General features: G+C 44.9%; 1 protein-coding gene across 1 annotated transcript in view; it reads left to right on the forward strand.

The window, feature by feature from the left end:
* Positions 1-20,135, forward strand: part of LOC134063773 (hexokinase-1-like) — a 29,165-nt gene extending 9,030 nt beyond the window's left edge. Inside the window, exons 3-18 of the mRNA XM_062519477.1 lie at positions 471-619; positions 1,244-1,363; positions 1,886-1,981; positions 2,111-2,210; positions 2,517-2,700; positions 2,922-3,077; positions 3,219-3,452; positions 5,915-6,219; positions 7,414-7,562; positions 7,688-7,807; positions 16,798-16,893; positions 17,749-17,848; positions 18,036-18,219; positions 18,426-18,581; positions 18,799-19,032; positions 19,744-20,135. Coding sequence (XP_062375461.1) covers positions 471-619; positions 1,244-1,363; positions 1,886-1,981; positions 2,111-2,210; positions 2,517-2,700; positions 2,922-3,077; positions 3,219-3,452; positions 5,915-6,219; positions 7,414-7,562; positions 7,688-7,807; positions 16,798-16,893; positions 17,749-17,848; positions 18,036-18,219; positions 18,426-18,581; positions 18,799-19,032; positions 19,744-19,894 — 2,534 coding nt within the window. The 3' untranslated portion in view covers positions 19,895-20,135. The remainder of the gene's footprint in view (positions 1-470; positions 620-1,243; positions 1,364-1,885; positions 1,982-2,110; positions 2,211-2,516; positions 2,701-2,921; positions 3,078-3,218; positions 3,453-5,914; positions 6,220-7,413; positions 7,563-7,687; positions 7,808-16,797; positions 16,894-17,748; positions 17,849-18,035; positions 18,220-18,425; positions 18,582-18,798; positions 19,033-19,743) is intronic.
* Positions 20,136-23,139: the final 3,004 nt, after the last annotated feature.

Here is a 23,139-nt window from a genome sequence, read left to right on the forward strand (position 1 = left end):
TATGGTCAGTTGTTGATGTCCTCACTCACACTGCCAAGCAATATAGCTGAAACAGTGGGAACTTGCACAGACACAAATTGCACAGATTTGGCAGAGAGCTTGCCTCCGGTTGGCAAGAGTTGAGTTGTACTGGCATCTCTTCTGAGTCTATTTCACTCATGAGATATGTTGTCTCAACACAATTTGACTGCAGAACAGTGAGAATGAATGAGTACTTCTGACTTCATACCAACACAATGATTTGTGCATACATTGATACGCCGACAGTTCACCAATGTAGGTCTATAGAATCAGTTCAGTTTACATCAGCTATTGTGTTGTCCACATATATGCTTGTACATACAGTATGTTTATGTATAAAATGTTTATTTTGTGGGTGATGCAGAGCAGCATGGTATAATTTGCATAATCATGACACTTTTACGGAACAAAAAATGAAAACAATTTCCGCCATTCTTCTGTTCTCACAGAAAAGGGGGACTTCATTGCTTTGGATCTCGGAGGCTCCAACTTCCGTATCCTGCGAGTTAAGGTTTCTCATGAGAAGAAACAGACTGTGCAGATCGAGACGGAGAACTATGACACCCCAGAGGACATCATGCATGGGGGTGGAACCAGGGTAAAGAGTTCTCGCCTTCATACTTTTGTTTATTCCTTGGACTGACGCTTTTATCCAAAGCAACTTACATATGTCTGTTATTACACGGGTCAGTCTCTCCAGAGCAACTCAGAGTTAAGTCCCTTGCTGAGCCGGGAATTGAACCGACAACTTTCCTGGCTTGTACTTGTACTAGCCCAGCTCTTTAGCTTATATATCCTACCCCCGCCTTCATCAAACCATAATAACATGAATATAGCATAGCATATCACTCAAATATGAGCTCATTTGGATATTTAAGTTGCCGGTTGAAATCATATTACCAAGTGTGAACAAGAAATGAGCTGCAGTGAAATTTATTATGAAATTATCTTGCTTAAACTAGATGCCCACAGGTACCAGTACACATCTTCATGAAATTGGGCTCATCTGCTCCGATAAAGGTCAGATAGTCAAAACACTGCCATGCTGTTTTTCACTTGGCCAAAAATAAACTGGTGTATGTGAGGTATCCAGTTTCATGAAGACTACTTCATTACTTAACGTAATTGAGGTCTAGCACCACAAACAAAGACTGGGGAAAGTGAACCTATCCATTCATGCAATGCACTTTCTAATTCATGTTGCCTTCACCTTATTCTGCAGTTGTTTGACCATGTGGCTGAGTGCCTGGGTGACTTCATGGAGAAGCAGAATATCAAGGACAAGAAGCTGCCTGTCGGCTTTACTTTCTCCTTCCCCTGTGCACAGACCAAACTGGACGAGGTAAGAGACCAGCAAAGGCAGCTGTATGCTGATGATGTGATGGTATAGCAGCGGTATGCTGATGATGTGATGGTATAGCAGCTGTATGATGATGATGTGATGGTATAGCAGCTGATGATGATGATGATGATGATGATGTGATGGTATAGCAGCTGTATGCTGATGATGTGATGGTATAGCAGCTGTATGATGATGATGTGATGGTATAGCAGCTGATGATGATGATGATGATGATGTGATGGTATGGCAGCTGTATGATGATGTGATGGTATAGCAGCTGATGATGATGCTGATGATGATGATGATGTGATGGTATAGCAGCTGTATGCCGATGATGTGATGGTATAGCAGCTGTATGATGAAGATGATGTGATGGTATAGCAGCTGTATAATGAAGATGATGTGACGATTAAGTTGTTCAATCTAATGAGACATATAGTGTACCACCACAGCCCTGTTGTGGGTTGACACACAATATATTTTTTTAGTATTCAAAGTGCTCTATTGTTTGTCCTACACAAGGCTGTTTTGCTGACTTGGACCAAACGATTCAAAGCCAGCGGAGTAGAGGGCATGGATGTGGTCCAGCTTCTGAACAGAGCCATCAAAAAGCGCGGGGTGGGTGACATTTCCCTCATGTGTGCTTTACATAACACCTAACTAACTCTTTGGCAAACACGTTTCGTGTAATCCATGCTGTCGACTACATTTTGCCTTTTTTTCCCATAATAAATGTGTACATTTTAGGACTATGAGGCGGACATCATGGCTGTCGTAAACGACACGGTCGGAACGATGATGACTTGTGGGTTTGATGACCATCGTTGTGAAGTTGGCATAATCATCGGTAAGAAAGCCTGCTGAATAACTGATGAGGCCTGCGTGACCTCTATCCAATCCTGTGACATCATGTGTCCTGGCTAGGCATCACTCAGATGTCACTTAGAGGCCAATGCTGTCAAATGCAATTGGTACTGCTGTTCCACAGCAATGCCCTGGGTAGTGTTGTCTGTTTGTCATGAGGCGCTGAGTGCCTTGATAAAGCATCAAATACATGTTGATGTTGTTGTTGTTGTTGTTGTTGTTGTTGTTGTTGTTGTTTTTGTTTTTGTTGTTGGGCTTATTGTCTTTCTTAATGTCATCCTCCCCCCAGGCACTGGGACCAACGCGTGCTACATGGAGGAGCTGCGGCACATCGACCTGGTGGAGGGAGACGAGGGCCGCATGTGCATCAACACGGAGTGGGGCGCGTTCGGCGACGACGGGAATCTGGAGGACATCCGCACTGAGTTTGACCGGGAGATTGACAGAGGATCCCTCAACCCCGGCAAACAACTGTAAGCCCTTATGCATGAATACATGCACATTGTCACTTAGAAAATAGGTCAGTCAGGGCTTTACAAATAATTCCTTTCCCATTTTAGTTTTAATGGATGCTAGCGTGCCATCAAAGTAGGAGGAAAGTCACGTAAATGATCAGCCCTGATCAGTCATACTGTTGTCTTGGTCTGCTGCACCTCCACCCTGGCGTGCTGAATAATGTCGTCCGTGTTCGCAGCTTTGAGAAGATGGTGAGCGGAATGTACATGGGGGAGCTCGTGAGGCTCATCCTGGTCAAGATGGCCAAAGAGGGCCTGCTGTTCGAGGGACAGATCACCCCAGAGCTGCTGACCAGAGGGAAATTTGAAACCAAATACGTCTCAGCCATGGAGAAGTAAGAACAAGAATCACAGTGAAACCGCGTAAATAATTGTTAGAGATAGCAGTCGTATTTGTTGCAGAATGGCTGCTAACTCGTGCTCTTTCATTGCCCTGAAGACAACGCTAACACGTACTGCTTGTTTTTGTTTTTCAGGAGCAAGGAGGGCTTGAGCAAAGCCAAAGAGATAATGACCCGTCTGGGTGTGGAGGCGTCGACGGACGACTGTATCGCCGTCCAGCACATCTGTAGCATCGTGTCCCACCGCTCGGCTAACCTCATCGCCGCCTCGCTCGGCGCCATCCTGCTCCGCCTGAAGGAGAACAAGCACGTGCCCCGCCTCCGCACCACCGTGGGCATCGACGGCTCCCTCTACAAGATGCACCCACAGTGAGTAGGACCGCACAGATGCATTCTGGGTATAACTCAATCTACAGGTGGAGCAGTAGCTTTGCAGCCTGACAATAGGTCAACCCAGGTTTCACTCCTTAACCCACTTGTAACTGTTTCAAGTCTGTTTCTCCTTGAATAAAAGCATCTGCTACCAATCAATGAGTGCGTTTACATGGACATTAATATTCCGAATATGGACCTTATTCTGAATATTGACAATATTCAGAATAAGGTGTTTACATGAGTTATTAAAAGAATACTCCGTTCATATTCCCGTTTACATGACACGCAGCATACTCTGATTAATGAAAGTTCTAACGTGCCTTCCCTGAATGTTTCCATAGTAACGTTATCACTAGCTATGCTGACACATAGCCTACTGCACGTCGCTACTATGCCGTCTAACGTATTTCTTCCTCGCTTCAAAGTGTAGCCTACCTTCTTCTTCATTCTCGACATCTTTTCTGAGGCTCCGCTTATAAATAACTTTGAAAAGTTTGCGGCCAGAAGTTCTTTTTCGTTTATTTTACTGTCGCAACAGAAAAATACCATGGGCCGTCAAACAGTTTGTTGTTATTTGCCATAATGCTGTGTTTAATTGTCGCGAAATACCGTGAATATTCCAATAGAACGTCATTATTCCGAATAAGGTGTTTACATGTCTAGAATGCACCTAAATAACCAGAATATGATCGGAATACTCCACCTATTTCATTCCGGTTATGCTTATTCCGAAAATGACCTTATTCCGGTTAAGGCAATCGGAAAATGATGTTTACATGGGAGTATCTTATTCTGAATATGGTCTTAACCAGGTTAATATCGGAATATTAATGTTCATGTAAACGCACTCAATGAGTACGTTTACATGGACACTCATATTCCGATTATTGACCTTATTCAGATTAAGGCAATCAGAAAAGGCTGTTTACATGGGAGTATCTTACTCTGAATATGGTCTTAACCAGGTTAATATCGGAATATTAATGTCCATGTAAACATACTCACTTACAAATACTAGTCTCCATGACAACCTGCAAGAGCAGAAATCAGGCCCCGGCCTGTCAAGGTCACAGTAACCTCTAGCCTCCAATATAGTCTGGTGCCCCTGCTGAATATTAAACACTACTTGCTACTAGTAAGTACTAGTAATTCATTACTAGTCACTCTTTGAACCTTGCACTCTCAAGTAGGGTTCAGACCAAAGATTCCCGACAAAACGAGACGAGATGAGACGCAACGTTCTTAAACCGTGCCACTGCGACTAAACATGTTGAATGCTCTGCGACAGCTTGCAACTACGCGCAACTTCTAATTCACACCGCTGCAACTCGGTCTCGTCGCATCAGGAATCTTTGGTGTGAATTGGGCTTCACAGAGAAGCAACACCAGGCACGGGCCTGGAGCATTCCGTTCACAACAAGTAAAAACCAGAAGACTGGTCTATCTTCTTCAAATGTACACGCTCCTATCACCTCTGGCGAACGGATCAGGCACTAGTCTGTAAATGTCACAGTGACATTGGACCTCTAGCCTCCTTTAAAATGTGGTGTGGCAACAAATAACGTGTGTACCTTCACAGCACCATATATTTCCACCAAATATTTCAGACAGTTTCCTAAACAAAGCCATATTGTCACAACTGGACTCCACAAAGCATACTACACCAAACTTAGTTGATCATTACCTTCTTAAAAAACAAGTTTAATATGAGTGAAATTGTATGACATATTCCAGAAACAGATGTACCCTTTGTGAGAGTCAGACTCTTCCCTCCTGGTATGCAGGCTGACTTGTTTATAGACCCTAGGACAAAAGCCAGAACACTCTCACTATAATTTGTAACTGCACAAAGGATTATACAGTGGCTTGATTTCAGAGTATGGTGAAGGTCATGCTCAACTTTATTATTTTATAGTTTTAGATAGATACTGTAAAATGTTTACAGCAACAATGCAGTTGTTGCTTTTCATCTTCATTGCGGTTTTAGAAAACACCTTACCTTTCAAAGAAATGTTGTACAAATCAGACCGTGACTAGCTTCGCCTGTTCCCATAGAATATAAGAAAGGCGCTAAAACGCACAGGAAATGACACAAGAGCAGGAGCTCTGTCATGATGCAAGGACAATGACCTTCACATCACACTCACTTCTCATCCAAAGTAACACGATGTTCACTATACCGGTAGAATGCACCGATAAACTTAATCACAGTGTCTTCCCATTTTTGCCTCTGAGATTACACCTTCATAGATGTTGTTTCTTACGTTAGTAAAGCTTTACTCCATCCTGACAAGCTTAGGCCTTGGCCTACACATAGCCCATTGCACCTAAATGATGATATGGTATATCTTCACAGAATGATTTGGGTAGCCTACCTTTGACTGTATATTTGTCACATCATTTGGCACATGCCTCCTATCCTATTTGACCCCTCTTGCCTTTTCGCCTTGCAACAGTTATTCCCGCCGCTTGCACAAGACTGTCCGCCGGCTAGTGCCCGACTCCGACGTCCGCTTCCTCCTCTCGGAGAGCGGCAGCGGCAAAGGGGCCGCCATGGTGACGGCCTGGGCCTACCGGTTGGCCGACCAGACCCGGCAGATCGAGGAGACCCTGGACCAGTTCCGCCTCTCCAAGACCCAGCTGTTGGAGGTGAAGAAGAGGATGAGGGTGGAGATCGAGCACGGTCTGGGGAAGAGCACTCAGGACAAGGCCACGGTCAAGATGCTGCCCACATACGTGAAGCAGACTCCTGACGGCACAGGTGAGCAGCATACAGTCTCACGCTATCATGGCTTTATAGCCTAGGCCCCATCACATTGCACACGGCATGTGTAGCGGACTCAAAGACTCAGTGGTCTTGACGCCACAGATTTAATGAAAGGTTTCTGTAGAAATATACAAAAATGCACTTAGCACGGACACAGCAAACATTCACGTTTCTGTTGCAGCAAAGAACTAACTTAATCTACTTCCTTGCTGAGATTCTCGTGAATACAGCCCTATGCTAAAGCGCTCTGCTGCCACCTACTGGCGCGGCTGGTGTACTGAATAACTAAATAACTACAATCTAACACTTTGAATGAACACACAGTCAATCACATTGAACTGAGGGTGCTACACATGCGCTATGAAACCCATTACTTTCAATGGTTTGAGCGCGCAATAACTGGTCTACCACTGCTCTCAGTATAGCCGCATTTTTGCTGCTTTGCCGCTCTTGCGCGTACCACGGTCAAAGTTGAAATATGTTTAACTTTGACCGCGGCGCGCTGTAAGTCACACAACAACCAATCGTTTGTAACCACAACAAAAATTGTTAGAACGTTACTTCAACCAAGAGCAACCTAGCGGTGAGCGCAGCGCGTGGCGTGTGCAATGTGACGGCCCCTTTAAGAGTGCCATGGCCAAACATTATGGTTTAAATTCACTCATGATGTAGATGAGATGTACTGTATATACACCATACAGTATGAAATAGCTATGCGTCATTCTGTAATGTAGATCATTCTTCAGTGCGCAGCATATGTTCTGCTTTGCAGTAGAATGAAGAGTAGAAAGGGTCAGAGTGGAGAATCGTAATTCTTTAGCATCTTATTTTAGCAGACACCATGTCCAACAAGTCAAGTGCAATGTTAAAGCTAGCCATTAGGCTCAGCTGACAGCACAGCACCTGTGCAGTTGTGCTTACACATTCAAGCAGATTTAAAGCCCCCGATTATGGACTAGTAATCCCTGGCTTACTCAATGAACGCACATGACATTATGTATTTTAAGACCTCGCTGGTGTCCTACTAATGACCCTGATTGAGGTCACCAGGATGAGGTACCATTCTATCAGCCTCCTCAATCTCAATGTTAGTTATATGTCACAGGATGTTAGTGGAAATGATTGAGTACCAAAATCCTGTGGGTGATTCTAGATATTTAGGCTTATTGTCGCCGTGTGTGTGTGCAGAGAATGGAGACTTCTTGGCTTTGGATCTGGGAGGAACGAACTTCAGAGTGCTCTTGGTGAAGATTCGCAGTGGCAAAAGGAGGACAGTGGAGATGCACAACAAGATCTACGCCATCCCACAGGAGATCATGCAGGGCACTGGGGAGGAGGTACGGACGGCATCAGCGCTCTTCACTCCCAACAGGGCACAAGACACTTCGTGAAAGCAACTGAAGAGAAGTGGTTATCTTTATTATTTCTGTGTTTTTAACGCGTTGACTGTTTTGTTTCCCAGCTCTTTGATCACATCGTCCACTGCATATCTGACTTCCTGGACTACATGGGCATGAAGAATGCCCGCTTGCCTCTTGGGTTCACTTTCTCCTTCCCTTGCCAGCAGACGAGCCTGGATGCGGTAAGCTGACGTGACTCTAAGCCTCGGGCTGAGCCTACTGGGCTAAACATGCATGCATGAAATGAATAAGGTCCCCAGTGACCTGTGTTGAAATCACTGGTGTAAATTTACCAAACACATACATTCCTTATGCTTTTATTGTTCTCCAACTTATTATTGGGGGCCAAGCAGCGAAGCTGCGAGGACCCCATTGTGTTTCTATGTTTTCTTACTATTATTATTATTGGGGGCCAAGCAGCGAAGCTGCGAGGACCCCATTGTGTTTGTTAGTTTTCTTATTATTATTATTATAAACTATTATTATTCCTCTGCCATTGAAGTCTATGGCAGCCCATAGAACCGACTGGTGAAAAGTTGTGAAATTTGGCACACTGATTGGGGACAGTCCAATAATTAATTTTAGCAAGTTTCATGTCGGCACCTCATACGCTCTAGCGCCACCAACAGGTCAAAGTTGGACGTGCGTTCACGCACGTAACTTTTGACCCCTTGGGCCAATTTTCAAAAATCAGGTACCATTGGAATCCTTGGACCAGCCTGAGTTCAACGGACCCTATGACGTCATTTTCCGCCATGATGGATTTTCCGCCATTTTGGATTTTGTCAAAAACACTTAAAAGCCTTTTCCTCCTACAGATTTTGTCCGATCGACACCAAACTTCACACCCATAATCTACAGACCATCCTGTATTCTGGAATTATTATTTTTCTTCGGAACTATAACCGTTCGCCCGTAACAGCCAATCGAAATTCACGGCGAAGCCGCCAAACAGGAAGTGGGCTCATATTTCAGCAACCCTTGCGCGCATCAAAACCAAACTTGGTATGTGGACTCGGGACTGCATCAGGAGGACGCTCAACAAATTTGGTGACCTTTGACCTCTAGGGGGCGCCGCAATTAGCCAAAAGGCATTTCGGCCTGTAGCTGTTGATTTGTTTGGAATTAAAACTTGCTAGTAGTGTCTGGTAATACTGTGGGAGGTCCTTAGGCTAGCCCAGCTCAATTTGTGACATCAACATAATTGATTCTGCCACCATATTGGATTTAATCAAAACCACTGAAACATTTGTACAGGTCACAAACTTTGACCGATCTTCACGAAACTTTACACAGATGATATTCAGCCCGAGTCTAATATAGGCCTTGCTTTTTCGGAATGATATCTTAAACCGTTCGCCCGCAATAGCCAATCGAAATTGGCGGCAAAGCCGCCGAACAGGAAGTGGGCTTGCATCTCAGGCAATCTTGGGTTGTTTGACATCTAAATTCTTGTGACTGCTTAAAACTACATACCTGACTTAACAGCATTGAGTTACCATGGCAACTCTGGCCTTTTGATCTGCCTGCTTGGCCCCCACATTGCTGCTTGCAGCTATATTTGGGGGCCAAGCAGCGAAGCTGCGAGGACCCCATTGTGTTTCTTAGTATTCTTACTATTATTATTATTAACAAACTATTATTGGGGGCCAAGCAGCGAAGCTGCGAGGACCCCATTGTGTTTCTATGTTTTCTTATTATTATAAACTATTATTATTCTTCTGCCATTGAAGTCTATGGCAGCCCATAGAACCGACTGGTGAAAAGTTGTGAAATTTGGCACACTGATTGGGGACAGTCCAATGATTCATTTCACCAAGTTTCATGTTGGCACCTCATACGCTCTAGCGCCACCAACAGGTCAAAGTTGGACGTGCGTTCACGCACGTAACTTTTGACCCCTTGGGCCAATTTTCAAAAGTCAGGTATCATTAGAATCCTTGGACCAGCCTGAGTTCAACGGACCCTATGACGTCATTTTCCGCCATGATGGATTTTCCGCCATTTTGGATTTTGTCAAAAACACTTAAAAGCCTTCTCCTCCTACAGATTTTGTCCGATCGACACCAAACTTCACACACATAATCTACAGACCATCTTGTATTCTGAAATTATTTTTCTTCTTCGGAACTATAACCGTTCGCCCGTAACAGCCAATCAAAGTTTGCGGCGAAGCCGCCAAACAGGAAGTGGGCTCATATTTCAGCAACCCTTGCGCGCATTAAAACCAAACTTGGTATGTGGACTCGGGACCGCATCAGGAGGACGCTCAAGAAATTTGGTGACCTTTGACTTCTAGGGGGCGCTGCAATTAGCCAAAAGGCATTTCGGCCTGTAGCTATTGATGTGTTTGGAATGAAAACTTGCTAGTGGTGTCTGGTAATACTGTGGAAGGTCCTTAGGCTAGCCCAGCTCAATTTGTGACATCAACATAATTGATTCTGCCACCATATTGGATTTAATCAAAACCCCTTAAACATTTCCACAGGTCACAAAATGTATCCGATCTGCACGAAACTTGACACGGATGATCTTCAGCCCGAGTCTAATATAGGCCTTGCTTTTTCGGAATGATATCTTAAACCGTTCGCCCGCAACAGCAAATAGAAATTGACGGCGAAGCCGCCGAACAGGAAGTGAGCTCGCATCTCGGCCAATCTTGGGTTGTTTGACATCAAAATTCTTGTGACTGCTTAAAACTACATGCCTGACGTAACAGCATTGAGTTACCATGGCAACTCTGGCCTTTTTGTCGTGCCTGCTTGGCCCCCACATTGCTGCTTGCAGCTATATTTATTAGGGGCCAAGCAGCGAAGCTGCGGAGGCACCTATTGTGTTTCTATGATTTTTTTCTTCTGCCATTGAAGTCAATGGCAGCCCATAGAACCGACTGGTCGAAAGTTGTGAAATTTTGCACACTGATTGGGGACAGTCTCTTGAGTCATGTGACCAAGTTTCATGTTGGCAGCTCAAGCGCTCTAGCGCCACCAACAGGTCAAAGTTGGACGTGCGTTCACGCACGTAACTTTTGAACCGTTGGTCCGATTTTCAGGAAACAGGTGTTGTTGGAATCCTTTGACTTGCCCGAGTTCAACGCGCCCTATGACGTCATTTTCCGCCATGATGGATTTTCCGCCATCTTGGATTTTAGCCAAAGTGAAACTAACGTATCAGAGGTCACAAATTTTGTCCGATGGACACCAAATTTGACAAACATCATCATCAGACCATGCCTTACTAACGCATTGCTTTTTGTCTTCGGAACTATCACCGTTAGCCCCTAGCCGCCAATCAAAATTGGCGGCGAAGCCGCCAAACAGGAAGTGAGCTCATATCTCAGCAACCCTTGCATGTATCAAAAGCAAACTTAATAGATGGACTGATGACCTAATCAGGAGGACGCTCAAGAAATTTAGTGACCTTTGACCTCTAGGGGGCGCTGTAATTCAGAAGCATGCCTTTTGGCCTATAACTGCCGTTGTGCTTAGAATTACAATATACTAGTGATGTCTAGTAATACTGTGGAAGATCCTTATGCGGACAGATGGCAATTTCTGACTTCAACGTAATTGATTCGGCCGCCATATTGTATTTAATCGAAAACACTAATACGTTTTCGGAGGTCACAAATTTCATCTGATCCTCACCAAAATTGGCACAGACCATCTTCAGACCATGCCTTGTGAGTGTGTTGATTTCTGTAACAATTGACAGAAGCGTTTTCCCGTCGCAGCCAATCGAAATTCGTGGCGAAGCCGCCAAACAGGAAGTGAGCTCAGATCTCAGCAGCCTTTGCGTCTATCAAAACCAAACTTGGACTTATGGACTCGTGAACCGATCATGAGGACGCCCAAGACATTTGGTGACCTTTGACCTTTAGGATACCTGCAATTAGCAAAAATGCAAGTTGGCCTGTAACTTTTCACGTGTTAGACATGAAACTTGCTCTGACTGCTTACGGCCATAATGTCTCATTGAGCTAACAGCGTCGAGTTGCCGTGGTTACTCTGGCCTACTGCTTGGCCCCTTCATTGCTGCTTGCAGCTATATTTGGGGGCCAAGCAGCGAAGCTGCGAGGACCCCATTGTGTTACTCTGTTTTCTTATTATTATTATGAATCCGCCATGGGAGTCAATGGCAGCCCATAGAACCGACTGGTGAAAAGTTGTAAAATTTGGCACACTGATTAGGGACAGTCCCATTATTCATGTCACCAAATTTCATGTCGGCACCTCGAACCCTCTAGCGCCACCAACAGGTCAAAGTTAGAGGTGCCTTCATGCACGTAACTTTTGACCCGTTGATCCGATTTTCAAAAGTCAGGTATCATTGGAATCCTTGGACCTGCCCGAGTTCAACGCACCCTGTGACGTCATTTTCCGCCATGATGGATTTCCCGCCATTTTGGATTTTGTCAAAAACACTCAAAATGTATCAGGGGTCACAAATTTTGTCCGACCGACACCAAACTTTACATGAAACATCCTCAGATGATGCCTTACCAACGCATTGCTTTTTGTTTTCGGAAGTATTACCGTTCGCCCAAAACAGCGAATCGAAATTCGCGGCGAGGCCGCCAAACAGGAAGTGGGCTCATATTTCAGCAACCCTTTCACGCATCAAAACTAAACTTAGTACGTGGACTCATAACCCCATCTGGAGGACCCTCATGAAATTTGGTGACCTTTGACCTCTAGGGGGCGCTGTTATTCAAAAACAGGCTTTTTGGCCTATAACTGCTGTTGTGCTTAGAATTACAATGTACTAGTGATGTCTAGTAATACTTTGGAAGATACTGATGTTGACAGATGACAACTTGTGACATCAACGTAATTGATTCGGCCGCCATATTGGATTTAATCAAAAACACTAACAAATTTCCCTAGGTCACAAATTTCAACTGATCCTCACCAAAATTGGCACAGACCATCTTCAGACCATGCCTTGTTAGTGTTCTGATTTCTGTAACAATTGACAGAAGCGTTTGCCCGTCGCAGCCAATCGAAATTCGCGGCGAAGCTGGCAAACAGGAAGTGAGCCCATATCTTAGCAGCCTTTGCATCTATCAACACCAAACTTAGTATATGGGCTTGTGACCTAATCGGGATGACACCCAATACATTTGGTGACCTTTGACCTCTAGGGTGTGAAGCCGCCAAACAGGAAGTGAGCTCATATCTCAGGAACCTTTGAATCTATCAAAACCAAACTTAGTGCATGGGCTCGTGACCAGATCGCGAGGACTCTCAAGAAAATTGGTGACCTTTGACCTTTAGGATAGCTTCAATTAGCAAAAATGCAAGTTCGCTTGTAACTTTTGACGTGTTAGACATGAAACTTGTTCTGACTGCTTACGGCCATATGTCTCATTGCGGCATTGAGCCAACAGTGTCGAGTTGCCGTAGTTACTCCGGCCTACTGCTTGGCCCCCTCATTGCTGCTTGCAGCTATATTTGGGGGCCAAGCAGCGAAGCTGCGAAGGCACCCATTGTGTTTCTATGTTTTCTTACTATTATTATTATTATAAACTATTATACCTCTGCCATTGGAGTCAATGGCAGCCCATAGAACCGACTGGTGAAAAGTTGTGAAATTTGGCACACTGATTGGGGACAGTCAAATAATTAATTTCACCAAGTTTCATGTCGGCACCTCATATGCTCTAGCGCCTACTACAGGTCAAAGTTGGACATGCGTTCACGCACGTAACTTTTGAACCCTTGGGCCAATTTTCAAAAAACAGGTATCTTTGGAATCCTTGGACCAGCCCGAGTTAAACGCACCCTGTGACGTCATTTTCCGCCATGATGGATTTCCCGCCATTTTGGATTTTGTCAAAAACACTCAAAATGTATCAGGGGTCACAAATTTTGTCAGATCGACACCAAACTTGACACAGATCATCCTCAGACCATGGTCTATTCAGCTCGTGCTTTTCGTCTTCGGAACTTTAACCGTTGGCCTGTGACAGCCAATCAAAATTCACGGCGAAGCCGCCAAACAGGAAGTGGGCTCATATTTCAGCAACCCTTGCACGCATCAAAACCAAACTTGGTGCATGGACTCAGGACCCCATCAGGAGGAGGCTCAAGAAATTTGGTGACCTTTGACCTCTAGAGGGCGCTGTAATTAGCAAAAAGGCATTTTGGCCTGTAGCTGTTGATGTGTTTGAAATTTAAACGTGCTACTGGTGTCTGTTTATACTTTAGGAGGTCCTTAGGCTGACCCATCTCAACTTGTGACATCAACCTTTTTGATTCGGCTGCCATATTGGATTTAATCAAAATCCCTTAAACATTTCCACAGGTCACAAAATGTATCTGATCTGCACAAAACTTCACACGGATGATCCTCAGCCTGAGCGTAACATGGGACTTGATTTTCGAAAGGATATCTTAAACCGTTCGCCCGCAACAGCAAATAGAAATTGACGGCGAAGCCGTCGAACAGGAAGTGAGCTCGCATCTCGGCCAATCTTGGGTTGTTTGACATCAAAATTCTTGTGACTGCTTAAAACTACATGCCTGACGTAACAGCATTGAGTTACCATGGCAACTCTGGCCTTTTTGTCCTGCCTGCTTGGCCCCCACATTGCTGCTTGCAGCTATATTTATTATTCCTCTGGCATTGAAGTCTATGGCAGCCCATAGAACCAACTGGTCAAAAGTTGTGAAATTTGGCACACTGATTGAGGACAGTCCAATATTTCATGTCACCAAGTTTCATGTCGGCACCTCATACGCTCTAGCGCCACCAACAGGTCAAAGTTGGACGTGCGTTCACGCACGTAACTTTTGACCCCTTGGGCCAATTTTCAAAAGTCAGGTATCATTGGAATCCTTGGACCAGCCTGAGTTCAACGGACCCTATGACGTCATTTTCCGCCATGATGGATTTTCCGCCATTTTGGATTTTGTCAAAAACACTTAAAAGCCTTCTCCTCCTACAGATTTTGTCCGATCGACACCAAACTTCACACACATAGTCTACAGACCATCTTGTATACTGAAATTATTTTTTTTCTTCGGAACTATAACCGTTCGCCTGTAACAGCCAATCGAATTTCGCGGCGAAGCCGCCAAACAGGAAGTGGGCTCATATTTCAGCAACCCTTGTGCGCATCAAAACCAAACTTGGTACATGGACTCTAGACCCCATCAGGATGAGGCTCAAGAAATTTGGTGACCTTTGACCTCTAGGGGGCGCCGCAGTTAGCAAAAGGGCATTTTGGCCTGTAGCTGTTGATGTGTTTGGAATTTAAACTTGCTACTGATGTCTATTTATACTGTGGGAGGTCCTTAGGCTGACCCATTTCAATTTGTGACATCAACCTTATTTGATTCGGCCGCCATATTGGATTTAATAAAAATCCCTTAAACATTTCCACAGGTCACAAAATGTATCTGATCTGCACGAAACTTCACAGGGATGATCTTCAGCCCGAGTGTAACATAGGCTGTGCTTTTCGAAAGGATATCTTAAACCGTCCGCCCGCAATAGCCAATCGAAATTGACGGCGAAGCCGCCGAACAGGAAGTGAGCTCGCTTCTCGGCCAATCTTGGGTTGTTTGACATCAAAATTCTTGTGACTGCTTAAATCTACATGCCTGACGTAACAGCATTGAGTTACCATGGCAACTCTGGCCTTTTTGTCCTGCCTGCTTGGCCCCCACATTGCTGCTTGCAGCTATATTTATAAACTATTATTATTCCTCTGCCATTGAAGTCTATGGCAGCCCATAGAACCGACTGGTGAAAAGTTGTGAAATTTGGCACACTGCTTAAGGACAGTCCAATGATTAATTTCAACAAGTTTCATGTCGGCACCTCATACGCTCTAGCGCCACCAACAGGTCAAAGTTGGACGTGCGTTCACGCACGTAACTTTTGACCCCTTTGGTCAATTTTCAAAAGTCAGGTATCATTGGAATCTTTGGACCAGCCTGAGTTCAACGGACCCTATGACGTCATTTTCCGCCATGATGGATTTTCCGCCATTTTGGATTTTGTCAAAAACACTTAAAAGCCTTCTCCTCCTACAGATTTTGTCCGATCGACACCAAACTTCACACACATAATCTACAGACCATCCTGTATTCTGAAATTATTTTTCTTCTTCGGAACTATAACCGTTCGCCCGTAACAGCCAATCAAAGTTCGCGGCGAAGCCGCCAAACAGGAAGTGGGCTGATATTTCAGCAACCCTTGCGCGCATCAAAACCAAACTTGGTATGTGGACTCGGGACCGCATCAGGAGGACGCTCAAGAAATTTGGTGACCTTTGACTTCTAGGGGGCGCTGCAATTAGCCAAAAGGCATTTCGGCCTGTAGCTATTGATGTGTTTGGAATGAAAACTTGCTAGTGGTGTCTGATAATACTGTGGAAGGTCCTTAGGCTAGCCCAGCTCAATTTGTGACATCAACATAATTGATTCTGCCACCATATTGGATTTAATCAAAACCCCTTAAACATTTCCACAGGTCACAAAATGTATCCGATCTGCACGAAACTTGACACGGATGATCTTCAGCCCGAGTCTAATATAGGCCTTGCTTTTTCGGAATGATATCTTAAACCGTTCGCCCGCAATAGCCAATCGAAATTGACGGCGAAGCCGCCGAACAGGAAGTGGGCTTGCATCTCAGGCAATCTTGGGTTGTTTGACATCAAAATTCTTGTGACTGCTTAAAACTACATACCTGACTTAACAGCATTGAGTTACCATGGCAACTCTGGCCTTTTGATCTGCCTGCTTGGCCCCCACATTGCTGCTTGCAGCTATATTTATAGTTATTATTATTATTATTATTTTATAAACCATTCATTTAGATACAATGTTCCAGTCAATGTTAATAGCAGTGCAAGTATTAGTACTGTATGGTGAATAAACTACTTTGGTTGATGTCCTGTCCAGGAAATTAAATATTTATCTGTGTGTGTGTGTCTGTGTGTGTCTGTGTGTGTGTGTGTGTGTGTGTGTGTGTGTGTGTGTGTGTGTGTGTGTGTGTGTGTGTGTGTGTGTGTGTGTGTGTGTATGTGTGTATGTGTGTATGTGTGTCTGTGTCTGTGTCTGTGTCTGTGTCTGTGTCTGTGTCTCTGTGTGTGTGTGTGTGTGTGTGTGTGTGTGTGTGTGTGTGTGTGTGTGTGTGTGTGCGCTCGTCTGTGCTTCAGGGCATCCTTGTGAACTGGACAAAAGGTTTCAAAGCCACCGACTGTGAGGGGGAGGACGTGGTGGGGCTGCTCAGGGAGGGGATCAAGAGGAGGGAGGTGAGTTGTTGCGCAACACCCACACTTCCTGAACAGGTCTGTGGGAGAGCTAGTGTACTGTAGCTGGGGGTGCTGCTGAATGGGCTGGGCAGTAATCTTCCATTGCAGTACCATAGAGCTTCACCGCGTCAAAGATCGTATAGTTACTAAGATGAATCATAAAGGGGTTTTTCAATGGAACAAAATAGCAGCACTTCCTGCCTCCTAAAGGGGCGTGTTCAGTGACGAAATAATCGGTTTAGAAAGGTGTAGAATTATTTCTCCCATATAAATACCTCCGTTTGCCTCCTAAATGGGAGTGGCAGTTGCGTCACAATGAAACCAGAATTTACCCTCATATGAATCGTCTCGCTTTATAAACCGTCTCTGACCGCGTGGTCGCGCCGTCGCGGGGAGGAGCACATGGCTTTGTAAGAGACACTCAGTGCTCTCTCAGAAGTTTGTTACAAAACTCCTGGAATGTGTGTGACTCAAATGAGAACAGCGTAGAGGCCTCCAGGGAGTCACAGCTACAGGGTGGAGTGATAGTGAAGTCATATCCACGTAGCCTCCTGTGCTTGTTTATATCATTGATAATCAGTTCATCTCAACATGTGAAAGAAGTAAAGAGATGTGCAGCCATGAGCATGATGAATCAAACAGATACTAGATAGTGACGCTTTGAAACATTCATCTGACATTTTTGTGTCTGTAAGTTTCATAGTTGCATTGCAGAGATCAAGAGAGGGTTTGTAACAAGGCAAAGCAACGAGCCGCTTCTGAATGATGATACTAAAGTCTCTGTGCTCTGACCTTGTGTGGTCATAAGTCTATCAACGGCCTCATGTAACTCTAACCCCTGCCTACATCAAACAGGAGTTTGACCTTGACGTGGTGGCCGTTGTGAACGACACTGTTGGTACAATGATGACCTGTGCGTATGAAGAGCCGACATGCGAGGTTGGGCTGATCGCAGGTGAGTTTGAACACACCTGGTGCACTATCCTACACGTTATCATCACAAACGCCTCTGATATTATAAGATACTTTGACTGATATGTTTTATACTCTGTTTTTAGAAAGTTAGCTCTGTTTAGAATTCCTCCAGGCCGTGATTTTTTGAGCTACAGTATTGTCCTGACAGTTGTGCTGTGGTCTTTCAGGCACGGGCAGCAATGCCTGCTACATGGAGGAGATGAGGAACATCGAGACGGTCGAGGGGGACGAGGGACGGATGTGTGTCAACATGGAATGGGGCGCCTTTGGAGACAACGGGTGCCTGGACGACATCAGGACAGAGTACGACAGGACCGTGGACGAGCTGTCCCTCAACCCAGGCAAGCAGAGGTAAGTCCACTCCGTCTGGTCTTCAGACTACATGTCCACAGTCCACCGCTCACAGCTCTCAGATACCCCGTCATACAGGATGCCTAACGTGTATCTCATTGAGCTATAAAAAGTATATTTTGTCATAAGTGTTCCATTTCATATCATCTTCTTCATCTTCATGTTTTAGCATGTTGTAACCATATCTGTCTGGTGCGCTCATCCAGGTATGAGAAGATGTGCAGTGGCATGTACCTGGGAGAGATCGTACGGAACATTCTCATCGACCTGACCAAACGTGGCTTCCTGTTCCGAGGCCAGATTTCAGAGACGCTGAAAACCCGGGGCATCTTTGAAACCAAGTACCTCTCTCAAATTGAGAGGTAAGCAGCATAAACAACTACAAGAACAAACCATTCTGAAATTTTATTTTTTTACTCCTTAGAGTTGTTATAGAACCTTTACAATATGTACATGTTGATATGTGATGAGTTTATTGCTGAATATACAAAAAAGGAGCAGAGCCCATCAACATTGTGCATAATGAACATTCTCAACACCCCTCATCAACTTGAATTAAGACGCTCTGTCTCCCCCTAGTGACCGTCTTGCTCTACTGCAAGTGAGGTCCATCCTGCAGCACCTGGGCCTGGACAGCACCTGCGATGACAGCATCATCGTGAAGGAGGTGTGTGGCACCGTGTCCCGCCGCGCCGCTCAGATCTGCGGAGCCGGAATGGCCGCCGTGGTGGACAAGATCCGCGAGAACCGAAAACTGGACCACCTGAACGTCACCGTGGGAGTGGACGGAACTCTCTACAAGCTCCATCCACAGTGAGTCCAACACAGAGCTGTAACAAAATAGCATTGCCCTGTCTTTTATATAACAGCCATGGGAACACCCATGTAAAATAAGGCAGTTCTCTTTCCTGAGGTAGTTTAGTATACTGTACATTATAGTAACCTATCAAGTACTTTGCCAGTTCTGTGGCTAAATGGTCACCTCAGAATGGGCATGTGTTTATCCTCAGAGGGCTTGTGTAGAGAGTTCAGGTGAGATCTGTGTGCATGTGTTCTCTAATGATGAGTAGAGTGACAGCTGAACTGGTTATTTACATTGTGGTCTGAGGGTGACGTAGTGCATGTGAGCTGCTGTTAGAGGCTGTGTGGCTCTGACCAGAGCCATAGAAAGAGAGAGTTGCGACACTCTTTGATGTCGCCGCCACACGATCAAAAGTTCCAACAAGCCTGCGCTGAATGGCTGAATCGCAGGAGGGTGGGATGTACTTCTGGATGCTGGAGGGTGTAATCAATTAACTCATTGACTACTGACCAAGAGATTGGCTGTAAATAGTTCCAAAAGCCCCATAACGAGGAAATAGCCTGGAAAAAGCGCTGTCATTTTTTCCTATGGCGGTCTATGGGAGTGTCGCCACTATGTGAGAGCTGGTAGAGGCTCTGACGGTCCTCTGACTTTCCCCTGTGTGTGTGTGTGTGTGTGTGTCTCTCTGACGCCCCGTGTGTGTGTGTGCTCTGCCCCTGCAGCTTCTCCCGGATCATGCACCAGACGGTGAAGGAGCTGGCCCCCAAGTGCAACGTCAACTTCCTGCTGTCGGAGGACGGCAGCGGCAAGGGCGCCGCGCTCATCACGGCCGTGGGCTGCCGCCTGCGCGAGCAGGAAAAGCAGCAGAGCTGAGCGCCCCGCCGCTCGGCCGACCGACCTCTGACCTTCGACCTTTGACCTTTGACCTCCGCCCTCCGCCCTGCACCCTCCGCCCAGCGCCCCTGTTCCCTCCTCGTCGCCGCCTCTGCCGCTGCTGCTCCTCCTCCAGCCTGATCGCCGCAGCCGTGACCGCGCTTGGCCCCTCCTCCTCTCCGCTCAGCTCCGCCCTCCATAGGGAACACACCACAGTGGGGGGGGGGTGGAGGTGTGTGTGTGTGTGGGGGGGGGGGGGGGGGGATTCCAAGCCCTCCACTGGCTCCATTCCCTCTCGGGTCGTCACAAACATTACTCCATCTCTGCCGGTCTTTTTCACTTTGTTTATATGTGTTAATGTGTGCATATGTTTGCGTGCGTGTCTATGTGCGTGTCTGTGTGTGTGTGTGTGTGTGTGTGTGTGTGTGAGAGAGTGAGTATGTAGGAAGCGGGCTATCCTCTGTGACTTGAGTCTATTTGTCTTGAGGCTGCTGTAACAGTGTATTTTTGTGTGGCTGTACAGAATATCTATTGCAAAAGGGAAGTTGTCTAGGTACACAGAGAAGTGAATATCTTTGATCCAGTAACGTTATGTGTATTATTTATTTGATTTTTGTATCTTATGGGAGTGTTATCATGTCATGTCACTGAACTTGGGCGTTTGGGGGTTTTGTCTCGCTGCTCCAGTAACACAGAGAGAGTCCAGCAGTTGCAGACGATAAATCACACGCGCATCCCTCTGCTTAGCGGAGCTCTTGGCCAGACTCAGGATGACCGCTCGCTGCCCTAGTATGGTCAGCTGCCTGACCGTCAACATCCATTTTATTTTCTCCTCAAGGTCAGTGCTACAGTTAAGCTGTAGTCACGGCTACTCTCCCGCACATCAACACTTCCTCCCTTTAACCCCCCCGCCCCCCATTTGCACACTAAAGAGCCAACCATGCACCAAAGTCTGACCTGAGTGCGTGTGGAAAATGTCATGCCTTTGCATAGCCAAACCTGTCCCTATGGCAAGAAGGGGAAAACCCCTCACTCATTGGAAACCTATAACCATTTGAGAAATCTTTACATATATAGCACACACGTAAATGCATAACTATTATTATGCATATAAATATATATTTATTTTACTACAATCCTTTGAAGGAGCACTATGTGTTTCCTTATGTCTCTACACGGCCCCTTTCTTTTTGCAGTGTAACGAGTACCCAGGCACAAGCCCTGCACGGGTCTTACTGTACTAGAATCCTTCGGCTTTGGGGGCTTGGCAACATAATGGTAAATTTACAGTGGATGGGTGTGTGTGTGCGTGTGTGCGTGTGTGCGTGTGTGCGTGTGTGCGTGTGTATGTGTGTATGTGTGTATGTGTGTGCGTGTGTGTGAGTGTGTGTGTGTGTGTTGCAAAGATTTCTTTTTGTGAGTTCTACCTTGAGAATACCTGTACAGTGTATTTTAGCCCCAGGTAATGAGGAAAGCATGCCTTAATTGGTAACAGAGGTTTAGGACATTTATTTTGTACAATTACATAGATGCTCTATAGTTGCTCCAGGAAGGTGAACCGTAAAGAAAATATGATAAAAACATTATTTTGATGAGCAACCGAACATGTGTCACGTCTGTGTTACTTCACTACACAAGCATCTGTTGACAGACTCATGGCAGTTCGTAGTGATGAGGAAACAACACAACAGTGTTATGCTAGTTCAAGTAACATACTGTACCGTCACCTTCCTAAAATAAAAGCATAGTCATGTCATAAAACACAAAATAGTTAAGTCAGAAAACACAAAAGGTTAACCAAAAATTGAATGATGATGACAGAAACATTTTTGTCAAAAAATGCCATTATTTTAAGAAGGTGATGATACACAGTTCGTTAGCTACTGCACATCAAGGCTCAAATGAGTATTTCATTGGTCACATTCATGTCACGGGCAAATGAGAAGCAGAACATGAAAACAAGTATGATTTCAGCAAGTACGCTTTTCAACAAGTACGTGTTTCAAAACTTTCAAAACTCCACAAAAAACTGGCATCTGGGAGTGCCCTTCATTCATCAAAATCACATTGCATATTCACATATAAACTCATATAACATATTTGGTAAATACCTTTTTTATATCTATGTATATAGAATTTGGCAATCTCATTAACACAGTAGCCTATTTGATTAATTCTGGGGTAACCCTAACCCAGCTAGTCTAAAGGGGCATTGAGTGGACTGCTCCTTCAAAGCATAGCCGCAGCAAACAGGGCTTTCTCCTCTGTCAGTGTAACCAGTACCATAAATTGAATACCAAAGGCGATACACAACGGTAAGCTGCACTTTACAGACATTCAGTGAACACATACGGTAGCCTAATAACTTCATGACATTATTAAAATGTAATAAGTGATATGTATGTTATTCCCTTCATTCCCTTAGAAATATTTTTGAAAATCCCAACACTCACAGTGCTCCTATTAACACCAACAAACACAAATGTAGTAAAGGGGGTAGCGATACATTACTGATCCCAAACACAGGCAAGTACATTATGAAATATACTTAGTTTAAGGTGATTTCACCAATAGCCATAAAACCACTACATTTGTACCACACAGTAAAATAGATAGAAAATGAAATTTTTTGTACATTAATTTACAAACATGATATTTGGATTAGCATGCAATAGCTACCACAGTACCATTCACTGACTGCAAACAGTCTTAGCTGCTCTGTCACTTTGACATCACTTAGCCGTGATGTCACTGTTTTTCTGTGCGAAATGCTGATATGACCCAAGCATTAACCGTGATGACTTAGCCGTGATGTCACTGGGCCTTTAGAAAGAACACTGTCCACTGAACATTCTTACAGTAACATTACTGCATTAATTCAACATCAGTCAAAAGTATGGCATAATCATAGCACATCACACCGTAACAAGGTTTTGATCACTTATATGCCAAAACAGAACATTGGGATGTGGCATGTGGGTGTGTTGCCTGACATTTCGCATCAATAACAACTCAAGACAAGCTTTGTGCATTACAGTAAACATCTGTAAATATTCTAATTGAGCCAGAGACCAAGAGCACCGACATCTACAGTAGCCATCAGTAAAAGTTTTGTAAGTTTGTAAGTTGTAAATTGTATGCTTGTAAATTTGATGATTTCACCAGCACAAACTGTAAAGAAGGACCTGCCTGCCAAATCTGAAAGGCAATTGTAATGATCACAGAATAATTCACATAAAGTGAAT

This window comes from Sardina pilchardus, chromosome 18 (genome assembly GCF_963854185.1).
Source record: "Sardina pilchardus chromosome 18, fSarPil1.1, whole genome shotgun sequence".
Lineage (NCBI taxonomy): Eukaryota > Metazoa > Chordata > Actinopteri > Clupeiformes > Clupeidae > Sardina > Sardina pilchardus.